Genomic DNA, 16690 nt, shown 5'->3' with positions numbered 1-16690 from the left:
TTTACATAGACGGTACGAAGCGAAACCACCCACGCTTTTGCATCCACTCTGCCCCTGCGGCCGATAGTGTCGCCTGTAGTGGGACGACACTATCATGAAAAGTGCAGGCAGCAAGGAGCAAATCCTAAGCCTGCCTCGCTTCAATGCATCTCTGAAACTCGAGATTACGCAACCTCCTGTACTAAATGTGCGAGAAGATGGTGCACGCGATGCCACGCCATCTGCCACATGCGGCAGATTACCTCTAAAACAGGGCACGCGGGATGAGTGTGTGTTCAGCTGTGTTGAGAAATGTGCAGCCACGGTCTAGAAAAGGAGACACGTACCAACCTGCCCACCACTTCCTTCGCCCCCTCACCTCGCACGCGCTTGATCAAATTCTCGTGATCTCGCCCGGCCCCCTTGGAAAGACTAAGCCAGACGACACTCATGAAGCCACCATCATTCTTGGCTCACCCTTGCACGCTTTCACTCGAACCCAAAGCATACAGTGTGCGGGGCTGGATTCGTCACATCGCATCGATTTGAGAGGTGCGCACGAAAGCAGCCACTTGTAGTTCAACCACTTGACCATCTGCATCGCGGAAGTTTCCAGTTGTTGTCTCGGCATTCCTTCACGGCGGCAGTGACATTTCGTTATATTGAAGTTCTAATGCATGGCGTTCTATGGACAAGTTATAAAAAAGTTAAATATTTCATTATGTTGAAGTTCTTTATATCGAGGTTCCACTGTATAATAGTGGATTTTCACCAGCAGCATGCACTTGCGTGTTATTTTTCAGAAGCTGACAAACAACACAACTGTAATGTGGCAAGAACCACCTTCGGAAGCATGAAACTTACCTGAACCTTGGGGAAATGCATACTCTCAAAGCATAAGTGTAGCAGGGTTTGCAGTACCCCATAGGTTGCAATGTGAAAAACAAACTTTGAAATACTTTCTTTTATTGTTCATTTATGTACAAGGCACTCAAATATAGGTCTGTGCTGGTATCACTACGCCCGGTTTGCTGTAATCTTAAATCATCCACATATTGGCGAATACTGCAACCAAATCCTACACCAACTGCTGGATGCCCAAAATTTTTCCAAGAATCCCGCAGGTGGCGCCGGTTGCTATGCTTCGACCAGGCTTTGTAGAGCTATTGCACAAAAGAGTCGAATATGAGATTCTTGATGGAGGAGAGAGAAGGTGTAATTTTGTAACAAATTTTCAGTTCAGCAAAAACATGGCAGGACTACTGTGACACTTTACCATGTGCAAGTACACATGCAGGCCCAAGTTACGACTAGCATACAGGTGTGATGACAAAAATAAAATTGTGACAGTGCAGGTTTGAGGTTGGTAAAAACTCATCACAACAAGTGCTAAAAGTACAACCACAGACAGAGGTAACAAAGAGCAATCACTTGCACATTCGTACTAAGACAAAGTGCAACATGTGCAAGTTGTCATTAGTAGTCGAAATGCAGAAAAAAAAAAAAAAATGGAGAGCAAGTGTATAGGAAAAAAAAAATAGTATCAAGGCAACTCACAATCTGTTCTTTGGGTTATTGAAGGTCCCGCACATCGCCAGTTCTCGTGCATGACGGAACGTTTTCACTTTCTGACACTTTGAAAAAGACAGCAGAATACAAATGCCACATTACAGCTAGACACCAAACGACCAACAGCAACACCACAGCACTCACGCAAAATGCATCACAAACCTTTTTGACTGAATATTCATGTGACTTTTACTTGACCTACAGATGTAAAAAGCAACTGCAGAAACGAAGTCCTAGATCGTTCAAGTGTCCTTCATTCTTTTTTTTTTTTCGCAAAATGACAATTCGTTTGTCAAGCTATATTTGCAATTAAAAAACTTGATTTCTAGACAGAGACCGTACTTCTTTTTGTTGCCTAGAACACTACTACTATCTGGAACTGAAACACAAACGGAATGTGACTGCAACTGAATTCAGCTTTCATCATAATAGGTTGCTGAAAATATAGTACATTTTGCATGCCATAGGTTTTTCCATTAGCAGGGGATAAAAAAAAAATGCAGCTACTGCTCAAACTCATAGGCACTTGCTGTCAATACCACCTGCTCCAAGCCATGGATGATGAGGCTTTGCAAGGTCTTTCTCCCCCTTGCACTCTACGAAGTCTAGCTAGATTGTAAAGGGCAGCACACATTTCGTTTTGAATGTTGTAATGCCAAGAATAGCCGATTTGACATAAAAGAACATGGGCAATGTAAGTGCCAAGTATGCAAATGTGCAGCCAGTGTAAAACAAGCCACTTCTGATGCAATGCAGTTTTTACAGTCAACTGTAAATTTGCAATTTCCTGCTCACTCAAATGATTATTCTTGTACTGTGTCGTTATCGTTACATTACTCTTATTGTCAGTTGTTAAATGCCAACTGTGTGTTTAACTGATACAATCCCTTAGGGATTGGCAGTAGTATATTCAAATAAAATAAAACTTGTACCGCCTGCGAGGCCATGTTTTCAAAGCTTTTTTGGGTCCGAAACATTTGGGGCCCCTACGCAAAAACTCTTCTAATCTCCGGAAGGCCACTTGACCAAATCATGTTGTCGTAGAACATTAATGAACATTATGAACAATTTAGATCACAATGAACTTGCAGAGTTCATTGTGATCATGGCATAATGTGCTAGAATGTGGGTACAGATGTCCTCACTTCTCCCTACTGCAATCCAGCACTACAACAAGAGAGTGCGTTTCAGAGTGCCTGGTTGAATTTGAGAGAGAGGATACTGGTGCAGAATAGCAGCCTCAATTTATATACAGGCAAACTATGTAGTCTTATGCTTCCTTCTATGAATATAGTTGCTGCCCTGTTATTTCGAGCTTTCTTCACACTCTAGCCACTTGAGCGCTCTAGATAGAAACATGGACATCTGTACATCATTCTGCCTAGTGATCAAAGTACCTGCTCAAAACAATGTGATACTTCTCACAAGGTCATAAAAGTATTGCTTATGGCTGGGATTTAAACACGTCAAATACTTATATTTTTGAAGCCAGATTTATAAAATGCCCCAGCTCTTTAGACCAGGTTAACCATTGTGTGCTCTGAATGCAAGGCAGACAAACCTTGGCAAGATGCTTTAAGTACAGTGGAATCTCGATGATACGATCACGGCTAATACGAATTTCCGGATGATACGAATTTTTCTGTGGTCCCGGCTGAGGCTCATTACTTTGCAACGCGCTAGAGAACGGTTGTTACGAATCGATTTTCGATCCGCGTCGGTTGATACGAATAAACGCCGCCCCACCGACGGCCGCGAAATAGAACAGCGCGCAGTCACGGGCTTAATCCCTTTCTCTTTTGGTGCGGAGGCGCGGATGCGGCGCCGGACAGCGCGGAGGTCGCGGACTGGGCGCGAAGAGTTTGACGCGGTGGCGCTTTTCTTGCTTTTGCGTGCGGCCGCGGCAGCGAGCGAAGGTTCGTGCGGTCTATCGCTTCAACGGAAACTGAGGGGCGTAAGCACAGCGCATAGAAAGGTCAGAGCCGTGTGGAGATTGCTTTCAAGATGCGGTGCGCGCGACAACCCCGACAGCCGGCACACGCGCACAGTACAAGAACGCATTTGTTGGCAGAGTAGAAGCCGCCCCCCTCCCTCCTGCGCTGCCTTCCCGCTTTGCTCCTTTCGGTGGGAGATTGCGTCGCCAGTTACCCTTGCGCCCGGTTGCAAGATATGCATTTGGTGCCCCGCAGCACAGCGTCGCCCCTCTCCCCCCCTCCCCGGCCTTTCGCACAACGGAAGCAGGGCTGGGTTCGACTGGCGCGCCCAGCCGTGACGGAAGTTGCGTTTGCTCTCCCCTGTGCGTTCGCTCTACGTGCGTGAAGGCGCGCGTCCTCCGCGCGAAAGGCGCGCTTTCACTCGCACATACGGCACACGGTGACGATTTTATCGCCTTTGAACTCATGCTCCACGTCTCATGCTCCTCCTCCGCATCACCTTCGTTGATCTCCTCTCCCGTCGGTGGGCGCACCTCGTTGAGAAGCGTGCTCGCTACCGCCCTTGTCGGCGAGATTGTCCAGCGGAAGCCGCATTATAACCAGTATTTCGTCTCACGCGGCTGCACTGTAAGCGGTATGCGTATACATGGAGTTCATGGGAGGGTAAACGGGAGTTGGGAAAGGCCACGTTGTAGCCAGTTCTGCACTATAAACAGTTACGCTATAAGTGATCTATACTGTAAATGCTTTTCACGTGCGCGTGCCTGAGTGAGTTCACCTCCGACTCTTTAATTTAGCTAGTTTTAATTGTGTTTCGATGATACAAATTTCGGCTAATACGAATATTTTTCGTGACCTCGTGAGATTCGTATCATCGAGATTTCACTATAAATGCTTTGACTCAGTGAAAGTGCAATACCGTCATGTCACTTAGAATAAGTAGATTGCAGTGCGAGCAGTAATAAAATGCCTACAAGTGTTCACACATTGGCTGCATAATGCAATGACAGAGCAAAGGTGTGATGAAACGTGCACCATAGGCATGACAACTTAGATCTACAAATGGCCATAACCTGAAAGTCCTGGCAGTATATAATCTTCCAAGCAAAAACAACCTAGTAATGATACCGCAAGCATTCATAAAACAAATCGTCACAAACTATATATTGTAACATGCTGTCGCCTGCCTTAACCTTCAGCAAAAGGTCGAGTGATGGCTAGCAGGGGTTGCACATATAAAACATTTTGAAATCACAGCTCAATGCTAAAAACTAAAAAAAGTAAATAACAATAACAAAACATAGCAGCTCTAGCGTGTTGAAAGTTACCCTGGGCTGTAGGTACCGCAGTTCCTTTAGACTCAACTCTCACTACATTATGTGGCCATGTGGCATCACTGCCAACAAACGCACAGTAGTAAAGTTTTCTATAGTCACAGAGAATACAGCGCGAGGAAGCACAACCTTACTCTGGTTAAGCAGCTAACGCAAATTAAGGATACTTTGCGGTTGCGCACAAGTTGGGAGTCTCTCTCTCCCTGCTCAATAATGTTTAAAAGCAGCAAAACTAAAAACAAGTTTAACCTATGCAGAACAAATTTGGGTGACTCAAGATGCCCACCAAGGGCCAAATGAATGTTAAATGAACAGCTAAGATGATTATAGCTAGGCTCTACATCTTCAGATTTCTAAGCCTCAAAATATGATCTAATCATACCCTAAACATGTAAGTTTCAGCTGTCTTGCAATGGATGATACTTAAAAATGCTAGTCCTGTGCTACAAAGCTGGTTGGTTACATGCTAGATCACGAATGATCATCTTTCTCTTTAAGATTAAACTAGTGAACCGGCAGCTAACAACTATGCTTTTTGTAAAAATCGCATGCTGCGAGAGGTTATGATAATGACAGAATTGTTCTCTTGTGAATACTGATGTAAAAAAAGCAGTAAAACTTCCATACATGCATGGGAGTCCCACTTTCTGGTAATAACTCTGCACACGTGGTCTCAAGAGAACACAGAAACACACGGCGTTGATCTTAATCTCAATATGGACATACAAACAAGCAGAAAAAAGTTCTTTAGAACTGGGCACAATGCACAATAATGCCGAAAAGTGTCATTGATAAACTGTGTGTAGTAGTACTAACTCAGCAATAACAAAACAAACCATAAAGGCACTGATGACATGCAAGTGACTCATGCTCACACCAGCTTTAAAAAAAGTAACAAACACACAAAAAGAGGGGGGGGGGGGGGCGGCTTTAGGTAATTGTTAGTGCAATTTCCATGCACGAAAAAAACCACGAATACATGAATGTGTTGCATATACATGACAAACAGTGCATGCTGTGTCAGTTTGCTGCAAATTTCCTGCTAAACAACTTATTGTAAAGATTAAGCATTTAGAAAATTTTCTCACCTAGTGTTACTTTTTGCTTGTGATGTACTGACCGAAATAATCAGTGATACTGGACTACCACAGAAAAGAATGTGACATTTCACACAACGCACCAGCCTGCCAATTTGTGTGTGACAGGGAGTGTGTGTCAAAGCACTAATATTCAGAGCGTACCTAGGCTTCTGGGTCACTAACCTTGCACAGCATCATTAAGACTGCCACACTCTAGGTTGACGTGTCACTCCAATCAACTGAAATTATAGAATCATTATTCACAAAGGACCCCAGGGACTTCATGACACGTTCAGGCAATGACACTGCACATTTGAGTTTGTTCAATAATGAGAAATGATAATATGGCGACTACCAAGGAAGTGTGCATGTAGTAACTTAATGAAACCACATGGTGATGCTTGCTTAGATGTACAGGTACTATTAAACGACCGATGAGGTGTTACCTCAAAAGCTCCTCAGGGCTCTCCAGTCAGTCACAATAATGCCAATCAATAGAAAGCAAAATGAAACCACAGTGCTTCTCAGGCTGATGATACAAGAACTAAAATCACAAATAAATACAACTACAAACTCAAAGCTACTTGGAGCCACAAGTGTGCAAAGAGAGAACCCATATCTGGCAAAAAAAAAAAAAAAAAAAAGCATTTTCTCCTTACCTTAAACTTGGATCCCATTATCAGATTTTTAGCTTCCCCCAGAGCCTTTTGTACAGATGTTCAGAAGATACTGTCAAGGACAGCTTTAGTGACATATTCACTGAGCCCCACCGCTTGACAGCTGTCCCCAAGTACTCGGTTATCAGCAGGTTGCAGATACCAAGGCTGATGTTGCCAACAGTCAATGGCAACTCATGCTTGCTACAGCTGCTCCAACATGCAATTAGACCGGGATGCTAATTACATAATCCAGCTGCCATGCACTTGCTCACAAGCATAACAAAGGGCCCGCACTGAAGACTATGAGCTAAATATACAAAGTGTCGAGAAAGAAAACAAAAAGGAAGAAAGGCAAGAAAATAATGTACAAAGGATTAAGGTGAACAGCGGTGAAAAGAACAGAAACCACCCCTCCACGGCGTGCACAGAGCATCACAGAGGTGCGCACACACACACACACACGCAGTAAGTGTGGGTTTGTTATCACAAGTGTGGAAGCTCCCGTGTATCCACCACCTCGTATTCGTCAATGTCAATGTCACTACCTTGGGAGCTGTGTCGGGAGGTGCGAGGGCCCACGGCAAGAGGGCGCGACTTTGATGCCTCGGGCTGTCGGGCAGGCCGACGCGCCGAGGTCAGGCCTCTGATGAGTGCATCATCGCCTTCCGAGTCAGAGCTGTCCATTTTGAAGTGCGAGGTTGAAAAATGCATGGACGCTGATGATGCAGTGGCAGCAGAGGGAAGGAGCTGCTCATCAGAGTCACACACTTCGCTCAGAGAGGGCATGGTTGTCATGTCGGGTAGGAAGCTGTCCAGGTCTGTGTCTTCATCATAGTCTGGAAGGCTCCCCATTCCTTCATAGAATTGAGTCTCTTCATCTGCAAAGACGAGAAAAAAGCATCAACTATTGCTTGCAAAGAACATGTTGCTGAGCTAGTTGGTGCATGACCGTAAATAACAAAATTATGGCGAACCAGACAACCACGAAAAGAGTACACACACACACAGACAGGATAGTGCCTGTCCTGTCTTTGTGTTCCTACTGTAGTCATCTGGTTCACACAATAATCTTATGTTGCTGGCAAACCAGTTTACTGTCCGAGTCCTAACCACGGGAACATTTATTACATGCAGTGCACAAAGGGACCAGCAAAATTAAGGCATTGGAAGGAGAAGCCCACAAATAAATTTGCGTAGTCTCGCAAAGCTTGCTGCAAGATGTGTGAAATAGTGCTTAGAAAAGCTCATCAAAGTGGTCAGGAATAGCAAATGAATGAGCCTAATCAGTTTGCAAATCAAGACTAACAAACTGTGGCACTGTTTATATAAGGAGAGAGAGATGGCAAACGTTCATTGCAGTCACACAGCTTTTATCAACAAATCTAAACCTGACAAATGAGGCACGTGTCTTGAAGCACAACTAGAAACTTCAGCTTTAAAGGTCTTTAGGTGTGCTGATGATCACCAAGTCTTTCTTGAGGCTGATAATCTGGAGCTTAGGGTTGAGGATGTTAAAAAGTTTCGGTTTTTAATGCAAGTAAGTGGCTTCCAAATCCCTTTTTCCAGTGAGATCTCAAATGACGAATGGCTGTTTTTAGACCTAAAGCTTTATTTTCAGGAAGTACATGTGTGTTGGTGGTTTAAGCCTTAACTAGACATTCGGTCAGGTCATTATAATATGGCCGAACCAGGCATTGCTGTTACTTGCATCTCTTCAGCTTTGAGGAAATCTTGCCCACACAAGGTGCGGACAGGCATCTGAGCACATGGTCAGGCTTACCTAGACCGTGTTTCCACAAAAAGTTGTTTTTTCAGAATGTTGGAAAGTGCTTAGACGGCTGAAATTACGAAGTCAAGTTTGTGGATAGTGTGAATCAATGGTGAGCAAATGTTGCCGTGAATTTCTATGTACACTGGTTGCATGATTGAAGCATGCCATTTAAATTAAAATGCCCAATGTTTCATTTCCTGCCTACAAGTTTGGAAAGTTATGTCCAACCATATGCAAGCTTGCAAGAATCACAGTCCAAGAAAGACTTGTACGATAAACATTCTTTTAATTCATGTTTAAATTCATGTCACCTGGTCCTTGAATGAGTCTGAGAATGTTGACTTTCTTTAAAAGGCACCACACACTCATGTGACAGTTCGTTGCTACAAATGTGTCAGTTAATCTATGTTGAAGGACACCAAGATACTTTTCAGGCATAGAAATGAGGTCACTGATAAACTGAGATTTTCATATCAAGTGCTTCACAAATGCATGTATCACTGCTTTGTCCATGGTGCAGCATAATAGAGAATTTGATTAAGACAGTTCGTCCAGATTCCTAAGGACATTATTAGTGAATTTGTCCATTCTGGGTGTTGTGTCGCTGTTCAAAAGTGGCAGATCACTGTGCATTTTGTACTGATGAAAAGCTCACATTGTTAATTTATAGTGATTTAATTAAGAAAGTTTAGGATGTGGGGATTGGCTCTGATTAGTGCATTTCTTTTGTTCGCACCATCTGCACAACACACCTGGAGGCAAGAAATGGCTCACTGGCATTGTAGTATCGCAGGAAGATGCAGGTTGAAAAATCGCCATTACTTTATTAACATGCCTTTTTAAGATTTTTACTTGAAAAATAAGTTTCAACATTCTATTTTCGTGTGTTAGAAATTCGAGGCATTTCTCCAACCAGATAACTGCAAAAAAGTAATTCTAATGGAGGCATGGCAGCTGTGGTGGCCTCATTATTTCATTCATGCTCTATACTAATGAGGCTCACAACCACAAGTTTTGCCCAGATCATGAGCTTTCCCGATGGTACAAGCGGAGCAGTAGCCTTGGCTGAGCCACCACCAGCTCATTCTCTCCTTTTCACCAGTGCTCAGGCAAAGGCTATGCTCCCTACATATCAGAGGCTGACAAGCGACAAGTTGTTTCACTGTATTCAGGGCAAACCCTAAACTATGGCGGAGTCTCTCGACAGCAAGATATAATTGTTGTGCCCCAAACCAAGATTTGCTTCATGCACTGTTGTTGCGACAGCCACTTCTACAGCCATACTGTGGTTCAACAAAGGCCATAAAGGCTTTGAAGAGCTTCTGAGGAGTTGGGCATCCTTCCAACTCTCGACTTTATTGCTCTGAGCAACCAGAGAGACCAGAAAAGAATCAAAGGATGCTCTGGAACAGAGACAGTTAAAGCTAAATCCAGTGGTGGTCCAGCCAGTTTAAGACTTCGAGCAATTTTTGTAGCAGGAAAAAAAGCTGTTTTATAGCAATTTAGGAGCAGCCACATTGGCATTTTGCAGCAGTTCTGTGGCACAAAATCTTGCGTTTTGGATCAGTTGGAGCAGGAGAAAAGGAAGTGCATGACATTTGTGCAGCTTATTACTACTACACAATTTTTAAGTGCTTCTTTAGGGCAAATGGACAAGAGCAAGACCGACTGACGCAAGCTCACATGCCCAGAGCAGAAAACATTGCAAGCAGATTTTATTTGCCTATGTAAATAGCACTTGTAGACTCCTGAGAATAGTTTTACGCATTCAGACATAATACAAGTGCGACTAGAAATGCAGAAAAACAATTTTGTGCAACAACAATGCCTAGCCGCGGGCCCGAGGATTCGACGCTCAATGTGCTTAGTCACGCAGTCCCAAGTGCCGATGCGCGAAATGCCTAGCCGCGAGCTCGAGGAGTCGACGCTCGATGTGCTTAGTCGCATATTCCCAAACATCGAGTGCTGAAAGGCTTAATTGCGTGTCCAATCGAGGATTCCGTGCGCGAAGCTTGGTCGCGAAGTCCGCATCGCCGATGCTTGGAATGCTTAGCCGCGAGTCTGTCTACAAACAGAGCGATCGGCCACGCTACTGCGATGTCCGCATAGTGCGCAAGGCAAAGGGGGCACTTTGGCGCACTTGGCGCAAGTTGCACTTCGGTGAGCGCAGCAAGGCGCAGACAAGTAGAATTGTAGCAAAATGGCGCAGTTGGACCACCACTGCTAAATCTCATCATTGCAGCGTAGCAAAGAAAGCCCGGCTGGAGGAGGAGGCTCGGAAGGGTTCTGAGAGTACCACCTATGCAGCAGCAGAATTATGAAGTTTTATACTTCTATAAGAACTGATCGGCATTCTGACCAAATTTCATGCAAATTGATTATCTGTAATACAGTAGACTTTTGTTAATTAAACTCAGGTTAATTCCATTTTTTGCTTAATTCGACTGCAACTGAAGGTCCCAGCTGGCACCCATGCATATAGACGGTCCCAAACTTCCATTATTTTGATCCTCAAGTTTTATACTTCTATAAGAACTGATCGGCATTCTGACCAAATTTCATGCAAATTGATTATCTGTAATACAGTAGACTTTTGTTAATTAAACTCAGGTTAATTCAATTTTTTGCTTAATTCGACTGCAACTGAAGGTCCCAGCTGGCTCCCATGCATATAGACGGTCCCAAACTTCCATTATTTTGATCCTCAAGCTGGCCTTCACCAGATGGTTTGAACTTTACCAGTCAGCACGCACGCACCCAACACCTATGGTGACCCCAGAAGCGACCTATTCAGTGGCAGTGTCTGTATCGGCGGAGCTTAGGGGACAGTGAATGCGTTGAACACACGCCATCTCCTGTCAAAAATGATTTTTTTTGGCCTGCCTTGAGAAGATTCTTAAGCAATAATCGTAGCACACCATGTCCCATTACAATATTTACTTGATTCTAAAGTGTCCCTTTTTTTTTTTCAAGAAAATTCTGCCGTAAATTGCCTGAGAGGTGCAGTGTAATCAGATACGAAACCTAAACTGTCTTTGTGGCATTTGTATGCTTTACTGCATAACATAGATGTATTGCAGCAAAGCTGACTTTACAAGCCATGCAGCGAAATTGACCTTAGGAAACTGGCCACAATTGTGTAACACATAAGTATTAGACCTTTATTCATTTTTCTTGCTACAAAATTGGGCGTCCGTTAGAGTTCTGCTTTGTTTAGCAGCTTTAATATCATTTCTACGTTATTTTTCTGCTTCACACATGTTAAAAAACTTTGAATTTAGTTTTTTTTTCTATTTTAGGCTGTTTAACTGCACCACAATTCATGTACTTTTACTGAGAGTTAGCTGCATTTTGCATGCACATGGATGTGTAGAATGCAGATGACTTTTTCTTGTAATTTACAGCAATACTGGTCATGCATTTCAGGCAACCACTCAATATTCTCGATAAATATTGGCGAGATTAAGTTGTTGAAGTTCAGCGTCTGCGTATGCCCTCATCATTCATGTTTTTGTGACCATGTTATCTCAAGTGTGCTGCTTAACTAAATCATGGATTACTAACTAGCCATCAGTGCCTGCTGAGATTAAAATTTTGTTTTAAATAATAAGCTTAAAAAAATTTTTTGAGCCTATTTGCAATTTCTTGTCTATAAGCAGCAATATAGGTTATCTTATAACACATTTCTAGGCCTTGTATGAAGTACAAACCTCGCACAGGAGGCCCTACTTTTCCCACTTACAGGGAGGGGGCACAGAAGTACGAAGCCTCCCCCCTCCCTCCACAGCGTTGTGCGCGACTGGAAGACGGCGCGCTTCCTTCCTGCTTTGCTGTCTTGCGTTTGCAAGATAGGGCTGCGATCCCGGCTTACCCTCGCACGCTTTCACTCGCACATACAGATTACAGCGCGCGGCGACGATTTTATTGCCCTTGGACTTTATACGGAACCTCACGGAGACGACGACGGCAGAAATGTGCTGGAGTGTCCATGTAATTGCTATCGCAATAATAGACAGATTGAATCAACCAGTCAGATTAATGGAAGTCTACTGTATAAAAAAATAGCAAAAAATGGCCCCTGGAACGTTTACACGGTGGAGCTAGGTAATAACAAATACAGTGAAAGCTCGTTAATTCGCACCTCATTAATTTGAACTTTCGGGTTAATTCGAACTGATGGTCACGGTCCGGCCACAATATATAGGCGTCTATGGGTTAACCAACTCGTTAGTTCACGCGCGCATCGGCTCCTCTATCGATAATTCGAACTGCGCGCCGCTGCGTGGTGGTATTTTATACTGCCGCCGCAAGCTTTCAAGGCTCAACGATAGATGGCGCGAGCGCAGCGGCGTCACTGTCGTCATTGCGCTCGCTCTTCGCATCGTGTGGTGGTTCGTGCCGGATGTGTCTGCATAGTCTCCGTGTCCTTTGTGTGCCGCACATTCAATCGCTAGGCCTCGTGTACGTCAGAGCTACGAAGTCGTTCGGTGCCGTGTCGCTACGATGTGCCGCTGCTCACGGCCTTGCATATGTTGGTGCGGGCCTGGGATCAGGTCACGGCAACAACTGTTGCCAATTGCTTCCGCCACAGTGGCTTTTGTGTGACCAATGAGGGCACAGCTTGCGAGTCCGACGAGCGCGAGGCCGTGGTCATTCCTGCCGGATTGCGGGATGCGCTGGAGGACGTGACCTTCGACGACTATGTCGATGCAGATCGCTGTGCAGCGGTCTGCGGCACAATCACCGACGATGATATCATCGCGCAGGTGACTGGTGGAGAAGCGCCCGTCGTCGATGTAGGTGCGGATGACGAAGAGGATGATGCACCCACGCGGCCCTCAGCTTTGGAACTAATGGAGGCTATGCGTGTCGTGCGTCTATTCTTCAGCTTCGAGGAAGACGCAGACGATGCTTTCTGCCACGTTCGCGCGTTGGAAAACAAGGCTATGGCGATCGCATTCAAAGAAGAAAAACAGACAGTGATCACGGATTATTTTCGCAAGTAAATATTTTGAGTGATTTTCCAACAACCCGGTCTCAATTCCTGCTGTTTTTTCAATGAATTTCGTTAGTTCGAATTTCGGTTTAATTCGAACTCATTGGGCGTCCCCGCGAAATTCGAATTAACAAGCTTTTACTGTACTTTCTATGTAAACAGCCTCCAGGATAGGCCATTGCCATTGCATTTGTCTCAGTTATCATGCCGATCACTATTGTGAGCGTCTAATCAATCAGCGCTTAACACAACATTATCAGTAATGGCGCTCTTTGGCCATACCTGGCCCTTGCAACACAAAAAACCACATATCATCATCATCATTGTGAGCGTCTGAATGCCAGCCAATAAAAAGGGGGGCAAATGAACATAAACTAAGATCGTTGTAAGCCCTTCGGAAAAAGTTCATCCCCTTCTCTGTTTAATTACTGTTACACAACTACTTCCTTGCAGCGGGTAGCAGAGTACAAGTATTTCAGGCTTCATTTCCTTACTACACTAACATGCCCTTGTTTAAACACATACATCTTACATGTAACAAGGCCCTCAAAAAACTAGGTTACTTGTGACACTCTTCGAGCAGTGCCACCACACACAAAGCTCATAGCTTATAAAACCCTCATAAGACCAATATTAAGAGTATAGCTGTACGGCATGAAATGTTGATTGTATGTTGTCTTGATCTACATACCTACTGCTGCTATGTTTCAAATCTGAGACAGCAGTATTTGTAAATAAAATAAAATAAATAAATTGACACACAAAGCCCAGCATTAGTAAAGTAGATTAAGTTCAAAGAAAAGCTGTATGTTTTATTTGTAACCGTTATGACCGGAACTCCTCGCTTTCCTCCCACCTAGCTGCATTCGGACTCATCCTACTCTCAGAGTGGTGCCAAATAGAAAACCTAAAACTTTTGTTCAACTTGGTTAAAGTTAATCCGAGAATACGGCACACTTTTTCTGGCCACTTGTGCAATAATGTCACTCATTTTCTGGCAAATCTAATATTTCAGACTCCCAATTACTCGGACTTATTCAGTCCTCATCGAACCTGAATTATTGGTCGGCGAATGTACGTAACCTTTAAACAGGTAAAGTGCCATGTTTGCTGCCTCTTGATCTACATGAAAGCTGCATACACTATCGAGGTGTCCTAAAGCCGTGAGGAACGCAAGCGGTGGGTTCACATTTGCGTGAAGGGGCCCAGCCGCTCTCAGGTACGCCACATCATCTACCGTTGATCCAAACCTCACCTTAAAATTTCTTGCAATTTTTTTGATAAGGTACTGCTAAGCTTGCAACAGAGGTAAGACAGGGGGGTATTTGGAGATCGGCGGGAGAGGCCTTTGTCCTGCAGTGGACATAAATAGGCTGGTGGTGTTGCTTGCAAACCACCAGTGAAACCTCGATATAATGAGCTTCAGTATAACGAAATTCTCGATATAACTAGTCAACTTTTTATAACTTCTTGTCCCTAGAACACCATGTACAATATAATGCTCAATATAACGAAGTGAGTTTACGCACAATTTCAATACAAAATTTCACTGCCGCCGCAAAGGCAAATCGAGACAATAAATGGAAACTTCTGCAGACGGGGATAGCCAAATGATGCAAAAGCGAGCAAGGCAGAAGGGAGGGGAGGGGGACAGAGTGGCTTGTGCCTCCTATTCTAGAGCGGCTGTGGCTGGGCATGGCTGTCAGGGAGGCTGAGTGCATAGGCAGCCCCCGCATGCCCTCTTATAGAGGTAATCTGCAGCGTGTGCAAAGAGTGGGCGTGCTGACATGGCATGGCATATCTTTAACTTTGTTTTCCCACACGTTTAGTACTAGAGATTGCGTAATCTCGAGTTTCGGAGACACATTGAAGCGAGAAGTAGATGACCCCCCCCCCCCACTGCCGGTGCTTTTCATGACAGTACCGTTTCACTGCAGACGACACTTATCAGCCGCGAGGACAGACTGAATGCAGAAGTGTGGCTGGCTTCGTTTCGCACCGTCGATGTGAAGACATCGTCGACACGGCACGAAACTGTATCTTTCATCAATGACTCTTAAATTCAACAAAATAAATTTTTGTATTTCAAATTTGCCTTTCCTAACTGCCCAATATTTCATAAAATTGTGCAATCCCTTCTGTGCAAGAAAAATCCATCGACAACTATGCTTGTTTGCATAAAAGACCAAATTTAAACATAACGAAATTTCGATATAATGAAGCAAATTGCCGACTTTACCAACTTCGATTAATCAAGGTTTAATTGTATTTAGTAAAACTGCAGCACCTGCAAAACTGCAGCACCTGCAGCATTACTAACCATTACAGCACAATGGGAATCCTTTGGTGCAATTAACGAGGGCATAGGGCCTCTGAGTGGAGACTGAAGTTGCTTCATCATGGTCACAGAGCCCATACACCTTCCCGCCTATTCCTGCCGCTTGTAGCTTTTGAATAACAAGTGCGTCCTAAGAAGTTATTTTTGAAGCAACTTTCGGAACTTCCAAGTCACTATTGTGTTGCCACTTGTTCTATCACATCGCTAAGAAAGCTGCTGGTCGCTAAATAGAAAAATGTATCGCTAAACAGCCGAAGAAGTCAGATAAATTCAGGTACAATATTGCTAAAATGGCAACACTGCCTCGTGTTTAGCGGATATGATGGAAATCAAAAACCATGACCTTCGAGATTTTTCGCCCACTGCTAGCGAGGCCTAATCCCAGAAGTAATACCGAAGAGCTACACAAGTTTTCATGTTCTGGGTTTTGTCTTACATTCAGTAAGTGGCTATGGCAGCATTTCCCCCGTTTCGGCATCAAAATCGTCTACTGTTGTGAGCTTTTCGCAATACAGCCACTTGAATTTCAAAAGTAAATTCCGCACTGAAGTTGTTTTATGCCTCGGCACCACCTGCAGCAAGTTGAATTTCATCCACTTTCATTTTCCTTACTGTTACATTTATACAGTCGACTTTTATTAAAACGGACCCTGACATTCTGACAAAAATGGCCTTTTTATTAGAAGTCCGTAATATCCGAAACGCCACACTTCCAAAACCTTGGCCGCGATGTCTAACAACGTCATTGCAAAGAGTGAGTGACGAACGTCCCAAGAAAAAAAAAATAAGTCGCAGTTATGCCCGAAAGGCGAAGCATAGATTGTGATAGCAAATTAGTAGACAGCTATACGAAGTAAGGATAGTACCTTTATCTTGTAAACATTCGTTTACTAACTAACTAAATTAACAAGCATGGCGTCACGCACGCACAGGTAAACATGAACACATCTTGCTTGATGACCACGAAAAGTCGCTGTGAAAACGCCATAGTGCGGAAGCGTGGCGACAGCACCGAGCGAATTCATGCTGTC

The 16690-nt window shown here is 44.0% G+C and overlaps 1 protein-coding gene across 6 annotated transcripts in view; it reads right to left on the bottom strand.

The window, feature by feature from the left end:
* Positions 1-925: 925 nt before the first annotated feature.
* LOC119441929 (reticulophagy regulator 3-like) overlaps positions 926-16690 on the bottom strand; it is a 41211-nt gene continuing 25446 nt past the window's right edge. For 3 of the 6 annotated variants that reach the window (XM_049661744.1, XM_037706598.2, XM_037706595.2), the window contains 2 exons: positions 7100-7432; positions 926-1613 (listed from right to left, as the gene is read on the bottom strand). In XM_049661744.1, the coding sequence (XP_049517701.1) occupies positions 1552-1613; positions 7100-7432 (395 nt within the window). In that variant the 3' untranslated portion in view covers positions 926-1551. Of the gene's footprint in view, positions 1614-6554; positions 7433-16690 lie in introns of all 6 variants that reach the window. The other 3 variants (XM_049661741.1, XM_049661743.1, XM_049661742.1) reach the window with 3 other exon arrangements.

This window comes from Dermacentor silvarum, chromosome 2 (assembly GCF_013339745.2).
Source record: "Dermacentor silvarum isolate Dsil-2018 chromosome 2, BIME_Dsil_1.4, whole genome shotgun sequence".
NCBI classification, from domain to species: domain Eukaryota; kingdom Metazoa; phylum Arthropoda; class Arachnida; order Ixodida; family Ixodidae; genus Dermacentor; species Dermacentor silvarum.
This window is presented reverse-complemented; position numbering and strand designations above follow the sequence as displayed.